This window comes from Anomaloglossus baeobatrachus, chromosome 11, assembly GCF_048569485.1.
Source record: "Anomaloglossus baeobatrachus isolate aAnoBae1 chromosome 11, aAnoBae1.hap1, whole genome shotgun sequence".
Lineage (NCBI taxonomy): Eukaryota > Metazoa > Chordata > Amphibia > Anura > Aromobatidae > Anomaloglossus > Anomaloglossus baeobatrachus.
The window spans coordinates 174126185-174147534 of record NC_134363.1 but is presented as its reverse complement, the minus strand read 5'-3'; the positions used below and the strand labels follow the sequence as shown (position 1 = coordinate 174147534).

The 21350-nt window shown below is 47.0% G+C and overlaps 1 protein-coding gene across 5 annotated transcripts in view; it reads right to left on the bottom strand.

The window, feature by feature from the left end:
- CADM1 (cell adhesion molecule 1) overlaps positions 1-21350 on the bottom strand; it is a 312527-nt gene that overhangs the window by 88740 nt on the left and 202437 nt on the right. For all 5 annotated transcript variants that reach the window (XM_075328726.1, XM_075328727.1, XM_075328729.1 and 2 more), the window contains 2 exons: positions 20317-20454; positions 17497-17658 (listed from right to left, as the gene is read on the bottom strand). In XM_075328726.1, the coding sequence (XP_075184841.1) occupies positions 17497-17658; positions 20317-20454 (300 nt within the window). The remainder of the gene's footprint in view (positions 1-17496; positions 17659-20316; positions 20455-21350) is intronic.

The window sequence follows — 21350 nt, the reverse complement described above, 5'->3', positions numbered from 1 at the left end:
TCTGAATTTGAGAAACTATCCTAAGGACTATTGTCTATATCCGTCGCTTGGATTTGAGGAGCTATCCTGAGGACTGTTGTTGATATTGGTCATGTGGATTGAGAGGAACTATCCTAAGGCCTATTGTTGATATCTGTATTCTGGATTTGAGGAACTATCCTAAGGACTATTGTTGATATCGGTCATCTGGATTTTGAGGAACTCTCTCAAGGACTATTGTTGATATTCGTAGTATTGATTTGAGGAATTATCCTAAGGACTATTGTTGATATTTGTATTCTGAATTTGAGCAACTATCCATAAGGCCCCTTTACACACTGAGACTTTCTAGCGATCCCACCAGCGATCCCAACCTGGCCGGGATCGCTACAAAGTCTCTGGTGAGCTGTCAAACAGGCAGACCTGGCCAACGACGCAACAGCGATCCGGACCTGCAGAGCGACCTAGCTGGTCATTGGGGACGTTGTAAAGCAGCTTTTTGAACGGGAAGTCGCTAACGAAGTCGCTGTAAACTCCAATACACACACTGAGACTTTGCTGCACAGTGGGAAACAAAGGACCAAAGAATGGTCCTGAACGATTTGTAGCGATCAGCAACTTCACAGCAGGGGCCAGGTCGCTGATGTGTTTCACACACTGCAATGTCGCTGGGGAGGTCGCTGTAACGTCACAAAACCGGTGACGTTACAGCGATGTCGTTTGCGATGTTGCAGTGTGTAAAGCCACCTTAAGGACTATTGTTGATATTGGCCATCTGGATTTTGAGGAAATATCCTAAGGACTATTGCGGATATCCTTCATTAGGATTTCATTAGTACTATTGTTGATATCTGTTGTCTTGATTTGGGGAATTATCCTAAGGACTATTGTCGATATCATTGTCTTGATTTTATGAATTATCCTAAGGACTATTGTTGATATTTGTATTGTGGATTTTGAGGAACTAACCTAAGGACTATTGTTGATATCAGTTGTCTTGATGTCAGGACTATTGTTGATATCTGTTTTCTGGATTTGAGGAACTATCCTAAGGACTATTGTTGATTTCCATTGTTTGGAGGAGCATAAGGACTATTCTAAATAAAAATTGTTGCATCATTAACCTGCCTAGGTGATTAATGCAAACCACAACCTCAGATCTTCACTTCCCACAATTCCAATTTATCACCAATCGTGTAGAAGAGCCTAATCATTGCCAAGACCTCCATCAATTACAAGATAAGCAGGTGTGTGTGCATGCGCGCAGCCAACAATTTTATCCTTTTCAGAACTTGGTGATATTCATCAATCCTAAAGGCAATAAATGTAGAGGCAAGTGGCATATGCGATTGCCGATCTGTTCAAATGGGGGGACATCAGACCCTTGTCCTGAAGATCAGTGGTGTCCCCGAGCTCGGTATACAAGACCATTCCCATATACAAAAAAGCAGTGTGGATGTGCAACATTGGTCCATTCATGGTGGTTAATGGAGGTCCTAGCAGTCGGATCCCGCAATCTCGACACCTCTCTCTCATCCTGGAGATCAGTTATAATAGTGGAACAAACCCCTTTAACTCACGATTAACTAATTGGTGCATTCTGATAATACATAGTCGTCTTCTCCGTTATTTATGCCTTTACCAATGTCAAACCTCCAGGCAGGGTCATGCCATAATGAACGATGCAGCAGAACATACATGTGTTGTTGGGGGTTTGTGAATTTCCTCTAAGCAGTAAATTGCGCGGAGATTTCATATGGTGTAAAATGAGAGTCTTGTCACATCGAGATGTGCCGCGGTGGATTAATTCCACTACCACTACTCTCTGAGCTAGCACCTCTGACATGAAGGGCAGGAGAAAGACCAGAGACATCAGGAGCCAAGGAAGTCTTATTATCTGATGAAGCTTCATCTCTTTGATCTAAATCTGGCTTTTGGTGGCTGAAGCTAAAGGTAGGAATGCATTATTAAAGCTAACGAGCTCCTGCAAAATGTTAATGGACATTACGTTTGAATAAATGAATTACGCATTAAGAGTCGCTGGAAATTCCACTACCTGCCAATTTAAGAAGATCAGATCATTTCTGTTTGCCAATTACGGAGACATTACTTCACAATACTTTCAATTTAGGTGCATTATGGAGGATGGAATAAGCAGCTCTGCGGCGTTCGAGCAAAAAAATGAAGAACAAAAATGGACCGATGAGTTGAGATGGCCTTCTGTAGATGTTTAAGGTCTTAAAGTATCCAGAAACCAGGGCACCAGATGCTCATTCTTAAAGAACGGCGTATGGTGCCCTGGTTTCAAGATAGTTAAGTTACCGTATTTTTCAGATTAGAAGATGCAATTTTCCCCACAAAAATTTGGGAGGAAAGTGAGGGCTCATAATCCGAATGTAGCTTACCAGGAGGTGGTGGAGAGGTGTAGCAGGAGGCAGGGTCAATGTTGCGACGGCTGTGCAGAGGCTGCGGCGGTTGGGGCACAGGCAGTGAGGGTTTCAGATAATGGAGCCCGGAGTCGGCGCATGCGCGAGTGGAGCTCTCAGCTCAAGATCTTATCTGCACACACACCGCCTCCGGTCCATTGATCTCCCAACAGCGGACTTAACGAAAATAGTGCCCGAAGGTGGCACGTGTGCAGATGAGATCTCGGTATGTCATTGAGCCAAGAGCTCAATCTGTGCACGCACAGACTCCGGACGCCATTATTTGAAGCCCGCAGCCCAAGCCCAGCCGCTGCCCCAGCCCAGCTGCACCAACACCGCCGCCCCAGCCCAGCTGCACCAACACCGCCACCCCAGCCCAGCCGCACAAGCACCGCGACCCCAGCCCAGTCGCACAAGCACCACCACCCCAGCCCAGCCGCACAAGCACCGCCACACAAGCACCGCCACACCAGCCGCACAAGCACCGCCAACCCAGCACAGCCGCACAAGCACCGCCACCCCAGCCCAGCCGCACAAGCACCGCCACCCCAGCCCAGCCCAGCCGCACAAGCACAGAGACCCCAGCCCAGCCGCACAAGCACAGAGACCCCAGCCCAGCCGCACAAGCACCGAGACCCCAGCCCAGCTGCACAAGCACCACCACCCCAGCCCAGCCGCACAAGCACCGTGACACCAGCCGCACAAGCACCGCCACACCAGCCGCACAAGCACTGCCACCCCAGCACAGCCACACAAGCACTGCCAACCCAGCACAGCCGCACAAGCACCGCCACCCCAGCCCAGCCGCACAAGCACCGCCACCCCAACCGCACAAGCACCGCCACCCCAGCCCAGCTGCACAAGCACCGCCACCCCAGCCCAGTCGCACAAGCACCGAAACCCCAGCCCAGCTGCACAAGCACCGAGACCCCAGCCCAGCCGTACAAGCACCGAGACCCCAGCCACACAAGCACCGCCACCCCGCTGACAGTTTCTGGGACAGCATCCTGGACACCCACAGCAGCATTGCCCTGCTCCACCACCACCCGTCTTCTGTTACCCTGCTTCACCACCGCTGCCGTCCCACTCTGGTAAGACACCACTGGATTAAAAGACAGACCCCATAATTTATTTTTCACCCTTTTTTCTCTAAATTTGGGGTGCGTCTTATAAACGAAAAATGGTACCAAAAGAACCCCCAAAAGTCAATGATTTGGCCACGGAGGGCCTTCATCAAGTCATAAAAAGAGGTAAATATTCTAGGTTATAGGTCTTTAGTGGGTTGGCAGAGATGAACAAAAACGTTTGCAGACCCTGGTCTAGCGGCCACGTAAGTATGGCCAGCACACATGAGGCCCTGCAAACCGGCATCCATTTCTCTTTTGATTAGCCGGCACGGTGTGATGTCGGCATTGTTGAGCGATGAATATAGGATGTTGCACCCAGTCATCTAAAAATGTGGAGACGGTGTCTCTAGCAGGTAGGAGGCGATTCACAGGGCTCCTGACCTGCGCCCACAGAATACGGATGCAGCCACTGGACCAGGGTCCTGCAGATCGATTCGCTCAGCTCTATGTTCAATCTGAGGGTTTTGGGGGGTTTTTGTTAGGAGTTTTTTTTTTGTAGATCCTCTGCAAAATTCATTTAAAAAAATTCTCCCCTTTTTATGGGACATCCACATTGCTTAGTTTTTTAGCCATAGGGTAGGGCCTTATGGGGTGCGTGAAAACTATTCCCAAGTGCAGGGGTGAATGGAGCGCTCATGGGTCCGGGCAGGCCGCCGCGGATTTTGACCTCCTTTGAAATCCGCTGCGGAAAAATCCGCAGCATGGGCACAGCATTTCCAAAATGCCATAGAAATGGCTGGGAAGTACCTGTGCTGCAGATTTTCGGGAAATCCGCGGCTTTTCCTCGAGAAATCCGCGGCAAAATCCGCGCATTTTCCTCAGCGTGGGCACATAGCTTACTGTTTTACGGATGTATGCCCGCCTGGATCATTTTTGCACCGATTTCCTCAGGCATCTCCTGGACGCCTGCAATGTCGAGTGTTGCTTAACGCATGGCTAGTATGATTGCCGTCAGCCAAGGATATCCGGTCACGTCACTTCCACACCATGTAAGGCCCCTTCACATGGCCGTGCTTCCGGTATGTGGGGCATCCGTTTTTTTCACAGATCTCACAGGCACCCATTAAAGATCTAGGGTGATCTTCACATGTCCGTGTTTTTTCGCAGACTGTGTCCATATGAACCTCAGGGAGACATGTCCGTTTATTTCTGGTAGCACGGATGACAAGGGTGAATACAAGTCTGGGTGTCCATCAATACCACATACAGCACAGGGAGGACATCGGTGTGCCGTCCATGTTTAGCATTGAATGTATAGGAGAAGCTTTGTCATCTCCATTTCTTTAGCCATACAGGAAAAATACGGGTCGCACACGATTTAAATACATACACATGGATGGGTGATAAAAATAAAAACGGATGGTCAAAATGGACCGCGCCAGATGTACGTGTTTTTATACAGAAATGTGAATGGGGCCTAAGCTGATCGTTTGTGAATGATCGCATGTGTGTCCATCGGCCTCCAAAATCACAATACGCCATGTTGGACACTCACATACCAGTCTTACATTCCACTGGTACAATAAAAGCCAAGCACTGGTTGCTATGCTAAAATGAAAGCAGGGCTCTGGTTGCTATGGTACAATGAAAGCAGGGCTCTGGTTGCTATGGTACAATGAAAGCAGTGCTTTGGGTGCTATGGTACAATGAAAACAGGGCTCTGGTTGCTATGGTACAATGAAAGCAGGGCTCTGGTTGCTATGGTACAATGAAAGCAGGGCTCTGGTTGCTATGGTACAATGACAGCAGGGCTCTGTTGCTATGGTACAATGACAGCACGGCTCTGGTTGCTATGGTACAATGAAAACAGGGCTCTGGTTGCTATGGTATAATGAAAGCAGGGCTCTGTTGCTACAATACAGTGAAAGCAGGGCTCTGTTGCTACAATACAGTGAAAGCAGGGCTCTGTTGCTACAATACAGTGAAAGCAGGGCTCTGTTGCTACAATACAGTGAAAGCAGGGCTCTGTTGCTACAATACAGTGAATGCAGGGCTCTGGTTGCTATTGTATAATGAAAGCAGTGCTTTGGTTGCTATGGTACAATGAAAACAGGGCTCTGGTTGCTATGGTACAATGATAACAGTGCTTTGGTTGCTATGGTACAATGAAAACAGGGCTCTGTTGCTACAGTACAATGAAAGCAGGGCTCTGGTTGCTACAGTACAATGAATGCAGGGCTCTGGTTGCTATGGTATAATGAAAGCAGTGCTTTGGTTGCTATGGTACAATGAAAACAGGGCTCTGGTTGCTATGGTACAATGATAACAGTGCTTTGGTTGCTATGGTACAATGAAAACAGGGCTCTGGTTGCTACAGTACAATGAAAGCAGAGCTCTGGTTGCTACAGTACAATGAAAGCAGAGCTCTGGTTGCTACAGTACAATGAAAGCAGGGCTGTGGTTGCTATGCCACAATGGAAACAGGGCTTGGGTTGCTATGCTAAAATGAAAGGAGGGCTGTGGTTGCTTTTATATAATAAAACCAGGGCTCTGGTTGCTATGGTACAATGGAAGAAGGGCTCTGGTTGCTATGGTACAATGAAAGCAAAGCACTGGTTGCTGTGGAACAATGAAAGTGGAGCTCTGGTTGCTATGGTAAAAGGAAAACTGAGCACTGGTTGCTATGGTAACAGGACAGTGGCACTCTGACTGCTATGGTAACATGAAAGCGGAGCTCCGATTGCTATGGCAAAGTGAAACATGAGCTCTGGTAGTTATGGGCAAATAAAGATTGAGGTAAGACAGTCCTGATCAACAAATGTCATCCTGTGCAACTCCCACAAAGTAAACAGGGGGCTACATTTTACGTCCCACCCTTTATTATTTACACATGCAATAGTTGAAGACTCCTTTAACCAACCCGTCAAAGCCACAGTCTAAGACACGTTATTTCAAGCTGTAACCTCGGGGTGAAGGCCGCGTGTGACCCCCTGACCAGTGCATAATGATTGTGCGGAGTAATGATGGCGATCAGCTCGGAAGTCGTCCTCCTAATGGAGCCGCGTCTGCGCTTAACACAATGTTTAGTAATCAATCGAAGGGGAAACTAAATATGGCTGCCCTTATTATAGATCGCCCAGCGTCATTAGTGAAGACGAATGTCCGCGGCGTGGAGATGAGAGGCGCTACAGCCTGGGGTTAGAGGACCATCAACGAGAAGGGAGCACCAAGTCTACAACCGGGGGGACCGGGCCTTGTGTCCATCCACTATGGGATGTCCTTCACCTCCATCCTGACAGCTCCGCGCCCGGCACATTACCCCTCATCAGCGCTCGGCATCATTACACTACTCATTACGAGGAGCGCGCGGTGGCATTCCAGTCACGAGGCCGCCAAATCTCTGCAGCATTTGTACTTCACACATTTATAAGGCTGAATATTTAATAGGGGAACCCTGCAGAACCGCGCTGCCAATTAATACTCTGATTTACTCTCCTACACGTCGACTCCATATTTTACTGTAAATGGATGTAACAGACGCACAGGGAATATACGGTTAACCAGGCCGGGCGCGCGCTCATTACCACTGTGTATATAGCGCTGAACATACTAATGTGCTGCAGGATCGGGCTGCAGTCGGCTCTCCGCTCTGGCTCCAATTGTGTAAATATTGGAGTCATCTGACCGTTAATATAAGAACATCCGCAGCAGATTGTGCCGGAACGTACACATTACACACAATGCTGCCAACGTATAGGAAGACTCGGAAAGCAGACGGCACTACGAGAAATCAACCAGGAGGATATTTGCTGGGTACGGATGGTATATGCACGTAGGCGAATGCTCGCCTATACATTCAAATTGTCCCTCCAGTGAGGAAGGAGACAAAATCTCGCACCACCTATTGGATGTAGCAATCCTAAAACTCAAATGTGGCTTTTTAAACAAGCCTTTTCATAAGACTTAGGATTTATTGCCAGATCAGAATCCCAATTTGCAGACACGGTGTTTCGGGGTGAGTGCCCCTCGTCAGTGCAAAGTGTGGGTATCTGATCTGGCTTATGAGAAGCTATGTGGGGACCACAGGGAAGACTATTCTCCTTATGGATACCTGACAAACCAGTCTGGCTGTCAGTAAGGGGACTTCTAGCTGCAATGCTCCTCTGGGAATTATTCAAATTGTCCCTCCAGTGAGGAAGGAGACAAACTCTCATGCCACCTATTGGATGTAGCAATCCTAAAAGTCAAATGTGGCAGAATTCCAATTTGCAGGTCTCCATAAGGAGAAGAGTCTTCCCCGTGGTCCCCACATAGCTTCTCATAAGCCAGATCATATACCCACACTTTGCACTGACGAGGGGCAATCACCCCGAAACACCGTGTCTGCAAATTGGGATTCTGATCTGGCAATAAATCCTAAGTCTTATGAAAAGGCTTGTTTAAAAAGCCACATTTGACTTTTAGGATTGCTACTTCCAGTAGGTGGCGCTAGAGTTCTTTCCTTCCTCACTGGAGGGACAATTTGATGAATTCCCAGAGGGGCATTGCAGCTATAAGGCCCCTTACTGACAGCCAGACTAGTTTATCAGGTCTCCATAAGGAGAATAGTCATCCCCATGGTCTCCTATACATTGGCATCCTTTAGGGTTCACAGCGTTTTGGATGCGGCATGGTTCAGCTGCATCCAAAACGCTACAATGTACAGTACAAGCACAGTCTATGGGATTTATAGAAATCTGGTGCCCGCTGTGCTTGCTTTTCCCGCAAAAAAAAAAACTGACCTGCAGTGCAGCTTCTCGAGTCGCAGCATGTCAACTGTTTGGTGCGAAAACGCAAGAGTCCTCCGCATGGAGAATTGCAGAGAGAGACTGCAGCACCCTGAAACCTGATTGTGGGTACGGGTAGCCGCGGTCTCCTGTGTTCTCCTATGGTGGAGACTCGCGGTCCCGCAGGTCAGGACCAGCTGCATCCCGGACACATCAAGTCCTGATCATGGGCACGTACCCTTAAAGAGAAATCCTCCTTATGTGTCTCTGATGTACACGGCTATGAATCCACCCTCAATTAGGAGCGATGGCGAGTTCTCGCCCATTGACTTCAATGCCCATTATTGGTTCAGATTTACTTTTGAAAGAGCCCCCCCATGCTGGAAGCTGCGTCAAATTTGGCCCAAGGTTGTCTTATCCAATTTCGGGCCAAGGTCTTTTTTTCAACCTAAGTAACTATATATTGATGAAATAGCCAACATATGGGTCATCAGTATGTGAGTCCTGTACAAATCAATGCTCATCCAGCACCGATGTGCCGCAGGTTCCGGCATTTCACCAAACCCCCTGGTCTGTGCTTTATAGTCTGGTGCTAAGCAGGGATTTGCAGGATAGTGAGGACATGACCAAAAAGGGACGGCGTGGATGAGCCTCAATATTAAGCATTCTGAACCCCCCTATATAATAAGTGATCCAGCACCTCTAATTTGGGGACACGTTACCCCACAAAATCTGGCCAGGGTGCGGCAAGTAGTGCATACATCATATACATGCATGGGTCCTGGCAAGCGGCCGGCCCACAACACGACAGCATCGCCTCCCACCTGTCCATGCAGAAGCGAGAGGCGCTGGATGACCCCTTTATTTCTGGAAGGCCATGTACATGACTATTATTTTTAAGGCTAAGTTCACCTATCCAGTAATCGTCCGTTGGCAAAAAAGTTGTGCAAATACAACCTGTCAGTTTTGAAAAAATTAATTTTTGCAGGATGCGTTTTTTTTTTAATCATAGGAGTCTATGGAAACCGGATCCCTTCACCGATTGCTATTTCACCATCCTTTTTTCTTTCATTTGTAAAGGATCCGTTTTTTTCTTACTGGATCAGTTTCAAATGGAAAATAAATAGCGATCCACTTTCCTTAGACTCCCAGGTTACAAAAAACGATCCTGCAAAAATTAGTTTCAAAAAGGACAAAAAAAACAGTTGTGTTTGCAGAACTTTTTTGCCAACGGATCCACTTTAATGGATGATTAGTTGACATGTGAACGAAACCAGCTCTAACTACCCTGTTTCCCCGAAAATAAGACACTGTCTTATTTTTATTTTTGCCCCGAAAAAAGCTCTAGGTCTTATTTTTAGGGGGGTGTCTCATTTTCGAGGAGACATGGTTGGGGGTAATTTACACCCCACAAAAATCAGACCACCCCCTTCCCAGGATCGTCATACATACCAGCCCCGGTATGGCTCCCAGATCTCCCAGCAGGTCGGCTGCACACCATCCTCCCCTGCGTCTGGCTGACACTCGCATAGATCACACACACACACACACACACACACACACACACACACACACAATCACATTCCACATCATTCCTCCCTGTGATCTCCCAGCAGATGCGCTGCACACGCCTCCCCTGCGTCTGGCCGGCACTCATACTTCAGATCACACATACACACAGCTTTCACATCATTCCTCCCTGTGATCTCTGGTGGGCGCTCCCAGCAGCTGTGCTGCACGCCGTCCTCCTTTGCCTCTTGCCGACACTCACAGATCCGAACATACACTCACACACACTCACACATCAGACAGCATACACTCACACATTTGATCGCATACACGCATTTATAATATCGCACATACCGGTACAATCGTGCGCACACACTCAACATCCGGAGATACCACTTGCTTCCGGCCATGTGATCATCCTGCAGGTCCTGGAAGCTCACTGCACAGCGTTGCAGGTCCTTACGCACGCCGAGAAGCAAGCGATATCGCTGGATGTGGTGAGTGTGTGTATGTGATCTGATGTGTGTGTATATGTGATCTGATGTGTGTGTATATGTGATCTGATGTGTGTGTATATGTGATCTGATGTGTGTGTATATGTGATCTGATGTGTGTATGTGTGATCTGCTGTGTGTGTATGTGTGATCTGATGTGTGTGTGTGATCTGATGTGTGTGTGTGTGATCTGATGTGTGTGTGTGTGATCTGATGTCTGTGGGTGATCTGATGTGTGTGTGATCTGCTGTGTGTGTATGTGTGATCTGCTGTGTGTGTATGTGTGATCTGCTGTGTGTGTATGTGTGATCTGCTGTGTGTGTGTATGTGTGATCTGCTGTGTGTGTATGTGTGATCTGCTGTGTGTGTGTGATCTGATGTGTGTGTGTGATCTGATGTGTGTGTGATCTGATGTGTGTGTGATCTGATGTGTGTGTGTGTGATCTGATATGTGTGTGTGTGATCTGATGTGTGTGTGTGTGATCTGATGTGTGTGTGTGTGTGTGTGATCTGATGTGTGTGTGTGTGATCTGATGTGTGTGTGTGTGATCTGATGTGTGTGTGTGTGATCTGATGTGTGTGATCTGATGTGTGTGTGTGTGTAATCTGATGTGTGTGTGTGTAATCTGATGTGTGTGTGTGTGATCTGATGTGTGTGATCTGATGTGTGTGTGTGTGTAATCTGATGTGTGTGTGTGTAATCTGATGTGTGTGTGATCTGGTGTGTGTGATATGATGTGTGTGTTCCGCCGCAGGACCTTGATGCGCTCACCTACTCCTGGTCGGCGTCTGGCGAGTATGATCGGGGGTCTTCGCTCTTCTTTCTTTAGGGGGTCTCCGCTGTCTAATGAAGTGTCCTAGAGTATCTTTAACGCTGCACGGACACTTCATTGGACCGCGGCTAGGTCTTATTTTCAGGGGATGTCTTATATTTAAGCCTCCCTGGTCTTATTTTCGGGGAAACACTGTAGAAATTTTTTGCTACATCTTCAAAGAAAAAAAAAATTGCAATTCTTTCTATACTAGTTTCTGTATTTGGCAAGTTAATATTTGCAAAAAGATTTAAAATAAAACAGCTTTTTTTCTTTTTTTAATCCAGTATATACGGCAAATCTCTTCTATACAAATGTAAAACCATCTGGAACAAATTCGGCTAATGATACTACATATACGATCTTCTAAGGTACAACCTCTCTGATAAACTCTTCGTTAAGATAAAATAATAAATCCAGAGATGAAAAGGACAAGAAGCCGCTAATTAGTTCTGTAATTTGCACACCTGCCTGCGCTCTTCTGCCGCCGGCGCCCCCTGGTGGCCACATCACCGGCATCTCTACCTCTATATATGATGCACTTGGATATATATTTTTGTCTACTTGCACTATTAGATTTGTAATAACCAGCGAAGAAGAAAAATCCAATTATTATTTTCAGCCATTGGAATCCAAAAAAGTTGGAAGCTGCAAAACAGGCCGCGCTTTTTTTTGGTTTAAATTGCAGAAGACGAGCGAACGGCAGGTTTACATTATAATGCAGGTTATTCAGATTCTACCTCTGGGGCAAAACTATAGGGATAAGTAGGCTACGGCTCGGGGGCAACATGGCGTGCTGTCAAATCACAGCATTATAAGACTCATTGGGGACGGAGAGGTTTAAAGGGATGTTTATATGATAGTACGGCTGTAGAATTCTTAGCATAATAATAAAATGATGCCGGGCTTGTGAAAAGCTGATGCACCAGAGCTGAAAAAGCACAGCAAGGTAGCCTGAAAGCGCATTTCAGGTGTGGACGCTCCCCCAACGCGCTTTCGGGTGTGGACGCTCCCCCAGTGCGCTTTCGTGTGTGGACGCTCCCCCAATGCGCTTTCGTGTGTGGACGCTCCCCCAATGCACTTTCGTGTGTGGACGCTCCCCCAGTGCGCTTTCGGGTGTGGACGCTCCCCCAGTGCACTTTCGGGTGTGGACGCTCCCCCAGTGCGCTTTCGTGTGTGGACGCTCCCCCAATGCGCTTTCGTGTGTGGACGCTCCCCCAATGCACTTTCGTGTGTGGACGCTCCCCCAGTGCGCTTTCGGGTGTGGACGCTCCCCCAGTGCACTTTCGGGTGTGGACGCTCCCCCAGTGCACTTTCGGGTGTGGACGCTCCCCCAGTGCACTTTCGGGTGTGGACGCTCCCCCAATGCACTTTCGGGTGTGGACACTCCCCCAACGCGCTTTCGTGTGTGGACGCTCCCCCAATGCGCTTTCGTGTGTGGACGCTCCCCCAATGCACTTTCGGGTGTGGACACTCCCCCAATGCGCTTTCGGGTGTGGACACTCCCCCAATGCACTTTCGGGTGTGGACACTCTCCCAATGCACTTTCGGGTGTGGACGCTCTCCTAATGCACTTTCGGGTGTGGACACTCTCCCAATGCACTTTCGGGTGTGGACGCTCTCCTAATGCACTTTCGGGTGTGGACACTCTCCCAATGCACTTTCGGGTGTGGACACTCCCCCAATGCGCTTTCGTGTGTGGACACTCCCCCAATGCACTTTCGGGTGTGCACACTCCCCCAATGCACTTTCGGGTGTGGACGCTCCCCCAATGCACTTTCGGGTGTGGACGCTCCCCCAATGCACTTTCGGGTGTGGACGCTCCCCCAATGCACTTTCGGGTGTGGACGCTCCCCCAATGCACTTTCGGGTGTGGACGCTCTCCCAATGCACTTTCGGGTGTGGACGCTCTCCCAATGCACTTTCGGGTGTGGACGCTCTCCCAATGCACTTTCAGGTGTGGACGCTCCCCCAATGCACTTTCGGGTGTGGACACTCTCCTAATGCACTTTCGGGTGTGGACACTCCCAATGCACTTTCGGGCTAATTTGCATGCTACTATAAAGCTTGATTTCTCAGCGCTGGCACATCAGATACCTAAAAGATTGGTATCCTTTTTATTTTTGTACTAGGACTTATATAATACGACTATTAAATCATCCCTGACAAGTTCCTAAAACCCCATAGCCCCTCATTGCTCCTTGCAGCTTTATTTCCTAAATGTTTAAATATTTACATTAATTCATATTTTTAGAATGTTGATTATTTCTTCACAATTACACGACAAGAAAGTTTTTGCCCCATCCTTAGTCCTCATGTAGCATTTTATCTTTATAGCTATGATGGAAAGTTTTGCAGCGGCGATCCAGAACTAGAGGGGGCACAAAACTTTCCTCTGCCCCCAATAACAAGGGCTATAAAGGCCAGGTTCACGCATCCAGGATGTGCTGCCGATTCCCGGTGTGAATTACGCACAAATTTGATTGGGTTTTTCAAAACTTGATTTACACATTCTGGAAAAAATAAAATCCTCTGTGGATTTGTTCACAATTTCGCAGTGTGTGAACATGGCCTAAGGGTACAGTGCACAGATGGGATATGCAGCGGATTCTCTGGATGGAGAATAACAGCGTGGGCGATGTTTTTTTCTTCTTACAGATTTCAATCTTTGTAACACAATAAAATATGCACAATTTAGCGCAGATTTTATATGGAAACTCACAGCAGATGAATCCAGTCTGAACATACCCCAAGTGATGCGCCTTATTTAGGGGGCATGGTTATGAGTACATTACTCATGCCTTGGGTAACAAGGTGGCATGTAAATGCAAATAATCTTATTAATTTTCGGCATAAAATAATCAAATGGGATTGCAATTTTTTCTAGAAATCTGTCATTGGAGAGTTGGTTGCAATATCCACTTATTTCTATGGGAATTGCAACCATCACCCTGCGTCAGTGAATAGATGTAAATCCCATGTACTATACATTATGCTTCCAATTAAATGGGAATACCATAAAATGACTAGACCAGTTTGAGCATTCTCCCTACTAATTGTAGGTCCCCCCAATAACAAGGCAATTTGTCGCCATCACCGAGTGATCGGCAATATAAAGACTTATGTACCACTTGTCAGGTCACAGTAAAGCCAATATGGATCCAGTGTTTGATGCCGATGCCACCCTTGCCTCCATCAAATGATTGGGAGATCCCCTTTTACCAATTCTGCAGCGCTGTGCAATAGTCATCAGGAACAGTGATATACGATAACACACAATGTCCATTCATCCCTCTAAAATCATCAATTCACTTAATGACACAGGTCAGGTCAGATGCGCTCGCCTCTCCTGCAGCGGCCCCTTTGTAGAGCCGGTATATAATGATGTATATTTCCGCATTTAAGTGCCCCAATACCTTACACTCTGTAGATGTTCTGGCAGCTGACATTTAAAGAGCAAGCGAAGGTGACATTAGCATATATCACAGGCTGTATACCATCTACCTGTATATTATATAGGATATCAAAGCAATATGGTAATTATGTCCATCATTCCCTCTGTGCTGAAGGTAGCAGAGGTCTTCAGAGCCATTGCATGCATTACATTAAATCTGTACCACTGCTATACTGATGCAACCAAAGACTATTAATATTTATACACAAGGGGCATTAGGGGGCGCTGCAATCACTAGACACATTAGGTGCACGCTGTACCATAACTCAAGAACTAGGCTTAATGAGCCCGTCCGTCTATGGCACTGCTGGAGACAGAAGAGCACTGTGCTGTACAGTCCTATAGACAATGAATGGCTCAGTGGTGAGCATGCTCCATACAATGAGGGTACTCCTCCAAGAGCTGAGACCCCAGCAGGGACTAGTTATCCTGTGGATAAATGATAACTGGGTATACGACAGCTTTAGAATGAAGCGTTCACTACAACTCCATTCATTGTCTATGGCACTGCTGGAGACAGAGGAGCACTGTGCTGTACAGTCCTATAGACAATGAATGGCTCAGTGGTGAGCATGCTCCATACAATGAGGGTACTCCTCCAAGAGCTGAGACCCCAGCAGGGACTAGTTATCCTGTGGATAAATGATAACTGGGTATACGACAGCTTTAGAATGAAGCGTTCACTACAACTCCATTCATTGTCTATAGGACTGCTGGAAAAAAGCTAATCATTGCATTTTGATAATCTCCTGCAGTCACATTGACAAATGGGGAGGTGGTGCACATACAAGACAATTGCTCCATTAAAACCAGGTACTCCAGAGCTACCACTGGTCAACAATTCATCAACTATGTTAAATATGGGTGATAGCAATGATCCGTTACCACCCATCTATAGTATATTTGACATTTGCTGAGCAATGGAGCTCGGACCACTAGGATCCCTATTAATCTCAAGAATGGGGCTGTGAAACGCGTTGGCCAGGCATTCAGTGTAGGGCTGCTGGACAAGGCAAAGTACAGCGCTCTGCTTTTTCCAGCAGTCCCATAGACAATATGTGGAATGGCGATTTTGCATGTGCAATTATCGCTCCTTTCTAAAGAGGATATTTCAAAGTCCCAATGTAAGAATCAGTGAACGTTTCAGCAGCAAGTTATCCTCCACCTATGGAAATCTGATAAAAGGCTATTATAGCGCCATGGAATAAATGGCGCTATAATAATAATAAATAATAATAATAATTCCCAAGACTAGAAGTTAACAGCTGTCTGTAGGAAAGGGATAACTTGTCGCTAGGACCACTATGTATTCTGAGAATGGATTGGTAGCTGTGCATGTGCGCCACCGCTTCACTCATTGTCTATGGTACTGATGGAGAAAACAGAATGCTGCATCCTATCTCCAGCAGCCCCATCAAGATGAATGAATTGAGTGCATGCGTCACCACCGTTCCATTCATTGTCTATGGTACTGACTGAGAAAGCAAAATGCTGTACTCCTATCTCCAGCAACCCCATCGAGATGAATGAATTGAGCGCATGCATTATCACTGCTCCTTTCATTGCCTATGGAGAGGATGGAGAAGCCACCATTGCTTCATTCATTTATTGTCTATGGTAGTGACTGAGAAAGCAAAATGCTGTACTCCTATCTCCAGCAGCTCCATAGATGAATGAATTGAGCGCATGCATTATCACTGCTCCTTTCATTGTCTATGGTACTGACGAAGAAAGCAGAATGCTGTACACCTATCTCTAGTAGCCCATCAAGATGAATGAATTGAGCACATGCGTCACCATTGCTCCATTCATTGTCTATGGTACAGGCTGAGAAAGCAGAATGCTGTACGCCTATCTCCCGCAGCTCCATAGAGATGAATGAATTGAGCACATGGGTCACTACTGCTCCATTCATTGTCTATGGTACTGACGGAGAAAGCAAAATGCTGTACACCTATCTCTAGTAGCCCATCAAGATGAATGAATTGAGCACATGCGTCACCACCACTCCATTCATTGTCTATGGTACTGACTGAAAAATCAGAATGCTGTAGACCTATCTCCAGCAACCCCATCGAGATGAATGAATTGAGCACATGCGTCACCACCACTCCATTCATTGTCTATGGTATGGACTGAGAAAACAAAATGCTGTACACCTATCTCCAGCAACCCCATCGAGATGAATGAATTGAGCACATGCGTCACCACCACTCCATTCATTGTCTATGGTATGGACGGAGAAAACAAAATGCTGTACACCTATCTCCAGCAACCCCATCGAGATGAATGAATTGAGCGCATGCGTCACCACTGCTTCATTCATTGTCTATGGTATGGACTGAGAAAGCAAAATGCTGTACTCCTATCTCCAGCAGCTCCATAGAGATGAATTGAGCACATGCATTCAACACCGCTCCATTCATTGTCTATGGTACTGACGGAGAAAGCAGACTGCTGTACATCTATCTCCAGCAACCCCATCAAGATGAATGAATTGAGCACGTGTCACCATTGCTCCATTCATTGTCTATGGTACTGACTGAGAAAGCAAAATGCTGTACTCCTATCTCCAGCAGCTCCATAGAGATGCGTGAATGGAAAGCATGCGTCACCACTGCTCCATTCATTGTCTATGGTACTAACTGAGAAAGAAAAATGCTGTACTCCTATTTCTAGCAGCGTTATCGAAATGAATAAATGGTGCACATGCGTCACCACCATTCCATTTATTGTCTATGGTATGGACTGAGAAAGCAAAATGCTGTACACCTATCTCCAGCAACCCCATCGAGATGAATGAATTGAGCGCATGCATCACCACTGCTTCATTCATTGTCTATGGTACTGACTAAGAAAGCAGAATGCTGTACCATCTCCAGCAGCCCCATCGAGATGAATGAACAAATTCCAAAAAACATACCGTATGACATTTTGTGGTTTAGCGATACATTAAATCTCCAAAGTGCCCAAGTAGGATACTACTCACACTGCACGTCAATGTACTGCCGCGTCTCCAGATCCTTCACCGCCGGATGGTCAACGAGACACACGAACGGGACCTCGTCGTCTTCTTTGAGGACGGTGACGGAGATCTGACTGCGGACTCTGAACATCTTATTGTCCATGGCCTCCACCTCCGTCTTGCCACCTGCAAGTATCCGCAGCATTACCACTTCGTGTAATATGCATCATCATCATCATCATCATCATCACCACTGAGCATTGTGCAGAGAACGCTGAATTCCTCGTCCTAGTTCTGGATTCGTATTTACCACCCGACAATGTCAGGATGACCTGATCTCCAGCTTCCCCAATCTAATATGTAGTTTCGCCCTCCCGGCTCCATCGAGCACCGCCGCCTCCCTAAATGCTACCGCCGAAGCTCTTTGTTTCAAGCTCTTCACAGAAAAGTGTAAAGTTCTGTCGAAAATCTAAGTCATTTTCTGTGCTCGGTGGTGAATTACAATCGTTATGTCTCGTTAGGAGAAACCCGCGACCTCGGCAATCACGGTTTTGTTTTTTTCCTGCCCAATCATTTCTGAAACGGTAATTTAATTAAATGGCGCCAAGAAAGTAACTGACATGATGAATCCTCAGCAAACAATCGGGCGGAACCGGAGAACATCATATTAAAAGGAAAAATAAATAATAAAGCACAAAGAAGGGCGCAGCATATGAACTTAAAGGGATTGTCGGGGGCTTAACAGATCAAAGTCAGATTAGTGGGAGGCAAACACCCTCCGAATTATGGTACTGGCCGCTCAATACTGCAGCAATTCTGATCTGGGCTGCAGTACCAAGAACGGCCACTGCATGGTGTATGGAGCTGTGCGGTAAGAAGAGGGCGTGTCCGAAGATGGACCGCCGCCGATCTGACATTGATGACATCTAAGGCCAGAACAAGCCGTTTAACTATTAAAATTTTAGATCTGATCATCTATATACCCATTGGTATTTAAAGGGAACCTGTCACCAGATTTGGGGCCTATAAGCTGCGGCCACCACCACTGGGCTCTTATATACAGGATTCTAACATGCCGTATATAAGAGCCCAGGCCGCTGTGTAGAATGTGAAAATCACTTTATAATACTCACCTAAGGGGCGGTGCAGTGCAGATTGGTCTGATGGGCGTATCCCTTCTCCGGAACCGGTGCCTCCTCTTTCGACCATCTTTGTCCTCCTTCTGCTGAAGCCTGGGTGCATGACGCATCCTACATCATCCACACTCGCCAGAATTGAGGTCCTGCGCAGGCGCACTTTGATCTGCCCTGAGCAGGACAGATCAAAGAATTGTAGTGCGCCTGCGCAGGACTTTAATGCCGGCTAGTGTGGATGACCTAGGACGCGTCATGCACCCAGGCTTCAGAAGAAGGAGGACAAAGATGGCCGAAAGAGGTGGCGCCGACACCATAGAACGGAGACACCGATCAGACCAATCTGCACTGCACCGTCCCTTCGGTGAGTATTATAAAGTGATTTTTACGTTCGGCCATCTTTGTCCTCCTTCTTCTGAAGCCTGGGTGCATGACATTTCCTACGTCATCCACAGTAGCCAACATTGAGGTCCTGCGCAGGCGCACTTTGATCTGCCCTGAGCAGAGCAGATCAAACCATTGTAGTGCGCCTGTGCAGGACCTCAATGTCGACAAGTGTGGATGACGTAAAACGCGTCATGCCCCCCGGCTTCAGAAGAAGGAGAATAAAGATGGCCGAAAGAGGAGGCACCGGTATCGGAGAACGGATACACCCATCAGACCAATCTGCACTGCACCGCCCCTTAGGTGAGTATTATAAAGTGATTTTTACGTTCTACCATCTTTGTCCTCCTTCTGAAACCTGGGTGCATGACGCGTCCTACGTGATCCACACTCTACGGCATTGAGGTCCTGCGCATGCGCACTTTGATCTGCCCTGAGCAGGACAGATCAAAGTATTGTAGTGCACCTGCGCAGGACCTCAATGCCAGCTAGTGTGGATCACGTAGGACGCATCATGCACCCCGGCTTCAGAAGACTGAGGACAAAGATGGCCGAAAGAGGAGGCGCCGGTCCCGGAGAATGGAGACACCCAGCTGACCAGTCTGCACCGCACCGCCCCTTAGGTGAGTATTATAAAGTGATTTTCATGTTCTACACAGCGGCCTGGGCTCTTATATACAGCATGTTAGAAGCCTGTATATAAGAGCTCACTGCTGGTGGCCACAGTTTAGAGTCACCAAATCTGCTGACAGGTTCCCTTTAACTCATTAACGGTCAACTATAGATGGAAGTTGTCGTTTTGCAGCAGGTAGAGCGTCACAGACTGGAGATCAGAGAATGATATTAATATTCACACAATCATAAATATCCTTGGGGTTTTGTAAACTTTTGGAATTGATGGATTATGCTTAGGATAGGTCATCAACATAGGGTCATCTGAGGTCACCCGGCACCTCCACCATCAGTGGATTGAAGGCCTAGGGTCAATCCGCTGATCCACGTACTTTATAATGGCTGCGTCTGGTACTGCAGGACAGTAAAATCCATTTATTGCCACAAAGCATGCGCCATCGTGGACAACCATGGCCTATCCACCGAGAGTCCGCCATTTGTCATCATTGTTGTTTGCTGTTTGGAATGGAGAAGTGACCCATACAAATGATATGTGAGAACGGCGCATGCGCAGTCACCTCTCCACCGACCACAGCTTTTAAATAGGTCCCCATTGTCAAGGTGGATGTGCCATAAATGTTTGAGATTGGAATACCGCTTTAAACTGCTCTCAAATGCTCATCCCGAGCACCCAACAGCCTTCATTTTAGCTCACCTTCCAGCTCCTGGCTGCCCTTGTACCAGCGTATTGCTGCTGCCGGTTTGCTGGCCATGGCTGTGCAATTCATCTCCACTTCTTCTCCTTCTACATACGTGTCCTTCTGCACATCGATCACCAAATTGTTTGGTGGAACTAAAAAAAACGACAATGATGACGGGGTGAGAATTGGCAAAGCCAAAAATACAGCCAATTCAGTTACTCAACAATATGACAAAAAGAATCCAAATATCAATGTGACCAGATATAACTGAACTAACGATGTCAGGAATGTAGGGAGCCTGGCCTGACCTCTGACAGCAGATGTTAGGAGAAAAGTGCATCGGGCTTTAGGGATTTCAACATGTCCAGTCCTGACTTCTAGAATTGAATGATTTCCCCTTGATACAAAAATGAACATTCAGCTCTGTAGACAGATATTTCGGTCAACTGGTTCGTTTGTAAAGGTCAAGTAAACTAAATGTTCCCCTACATCTAAGGCCAAATTCACACATTGGTATTTTGCTGTCTGAGATACATCAAATGGCCATAACCTCTTTAGAAATGAACGCTCAGATTGGTTGAGTGTTCATAGGTTTCAGATCGGGAGGACAAAGACAAAAAACAAAAGGATCAAGTGTTTCTCTCCCACTATCCTGAGTGGGGAGGTTGAGGCCACCATGGATGGTCAACCTATAATCCGCCATGGATGGTCAACCTATAACCCGCCATGGATGCTCAACCTATAACCCGCCATGGATGGTCAACCTATAACCCGCCATGGATGGTCAACCTATAACTCGCCATGGATGGTCAACCTATAACTCGCCATGGATGGTCAACCTATAACCCGCCATGGATGGTCAACCTATAAGCCACCATTCATGGTCAACCTATAACTGACAATAGGTGGTCAACCTGTAACCCATTGTGGATGGTCAAACTTTAACCCACCATGGATGGTCAACCTATAACCCACCATGGATGGTCAACCTATAACCCACCATGGATGGTCAACGTCAACCTATAACCCACCATGGATGGTCAACCTA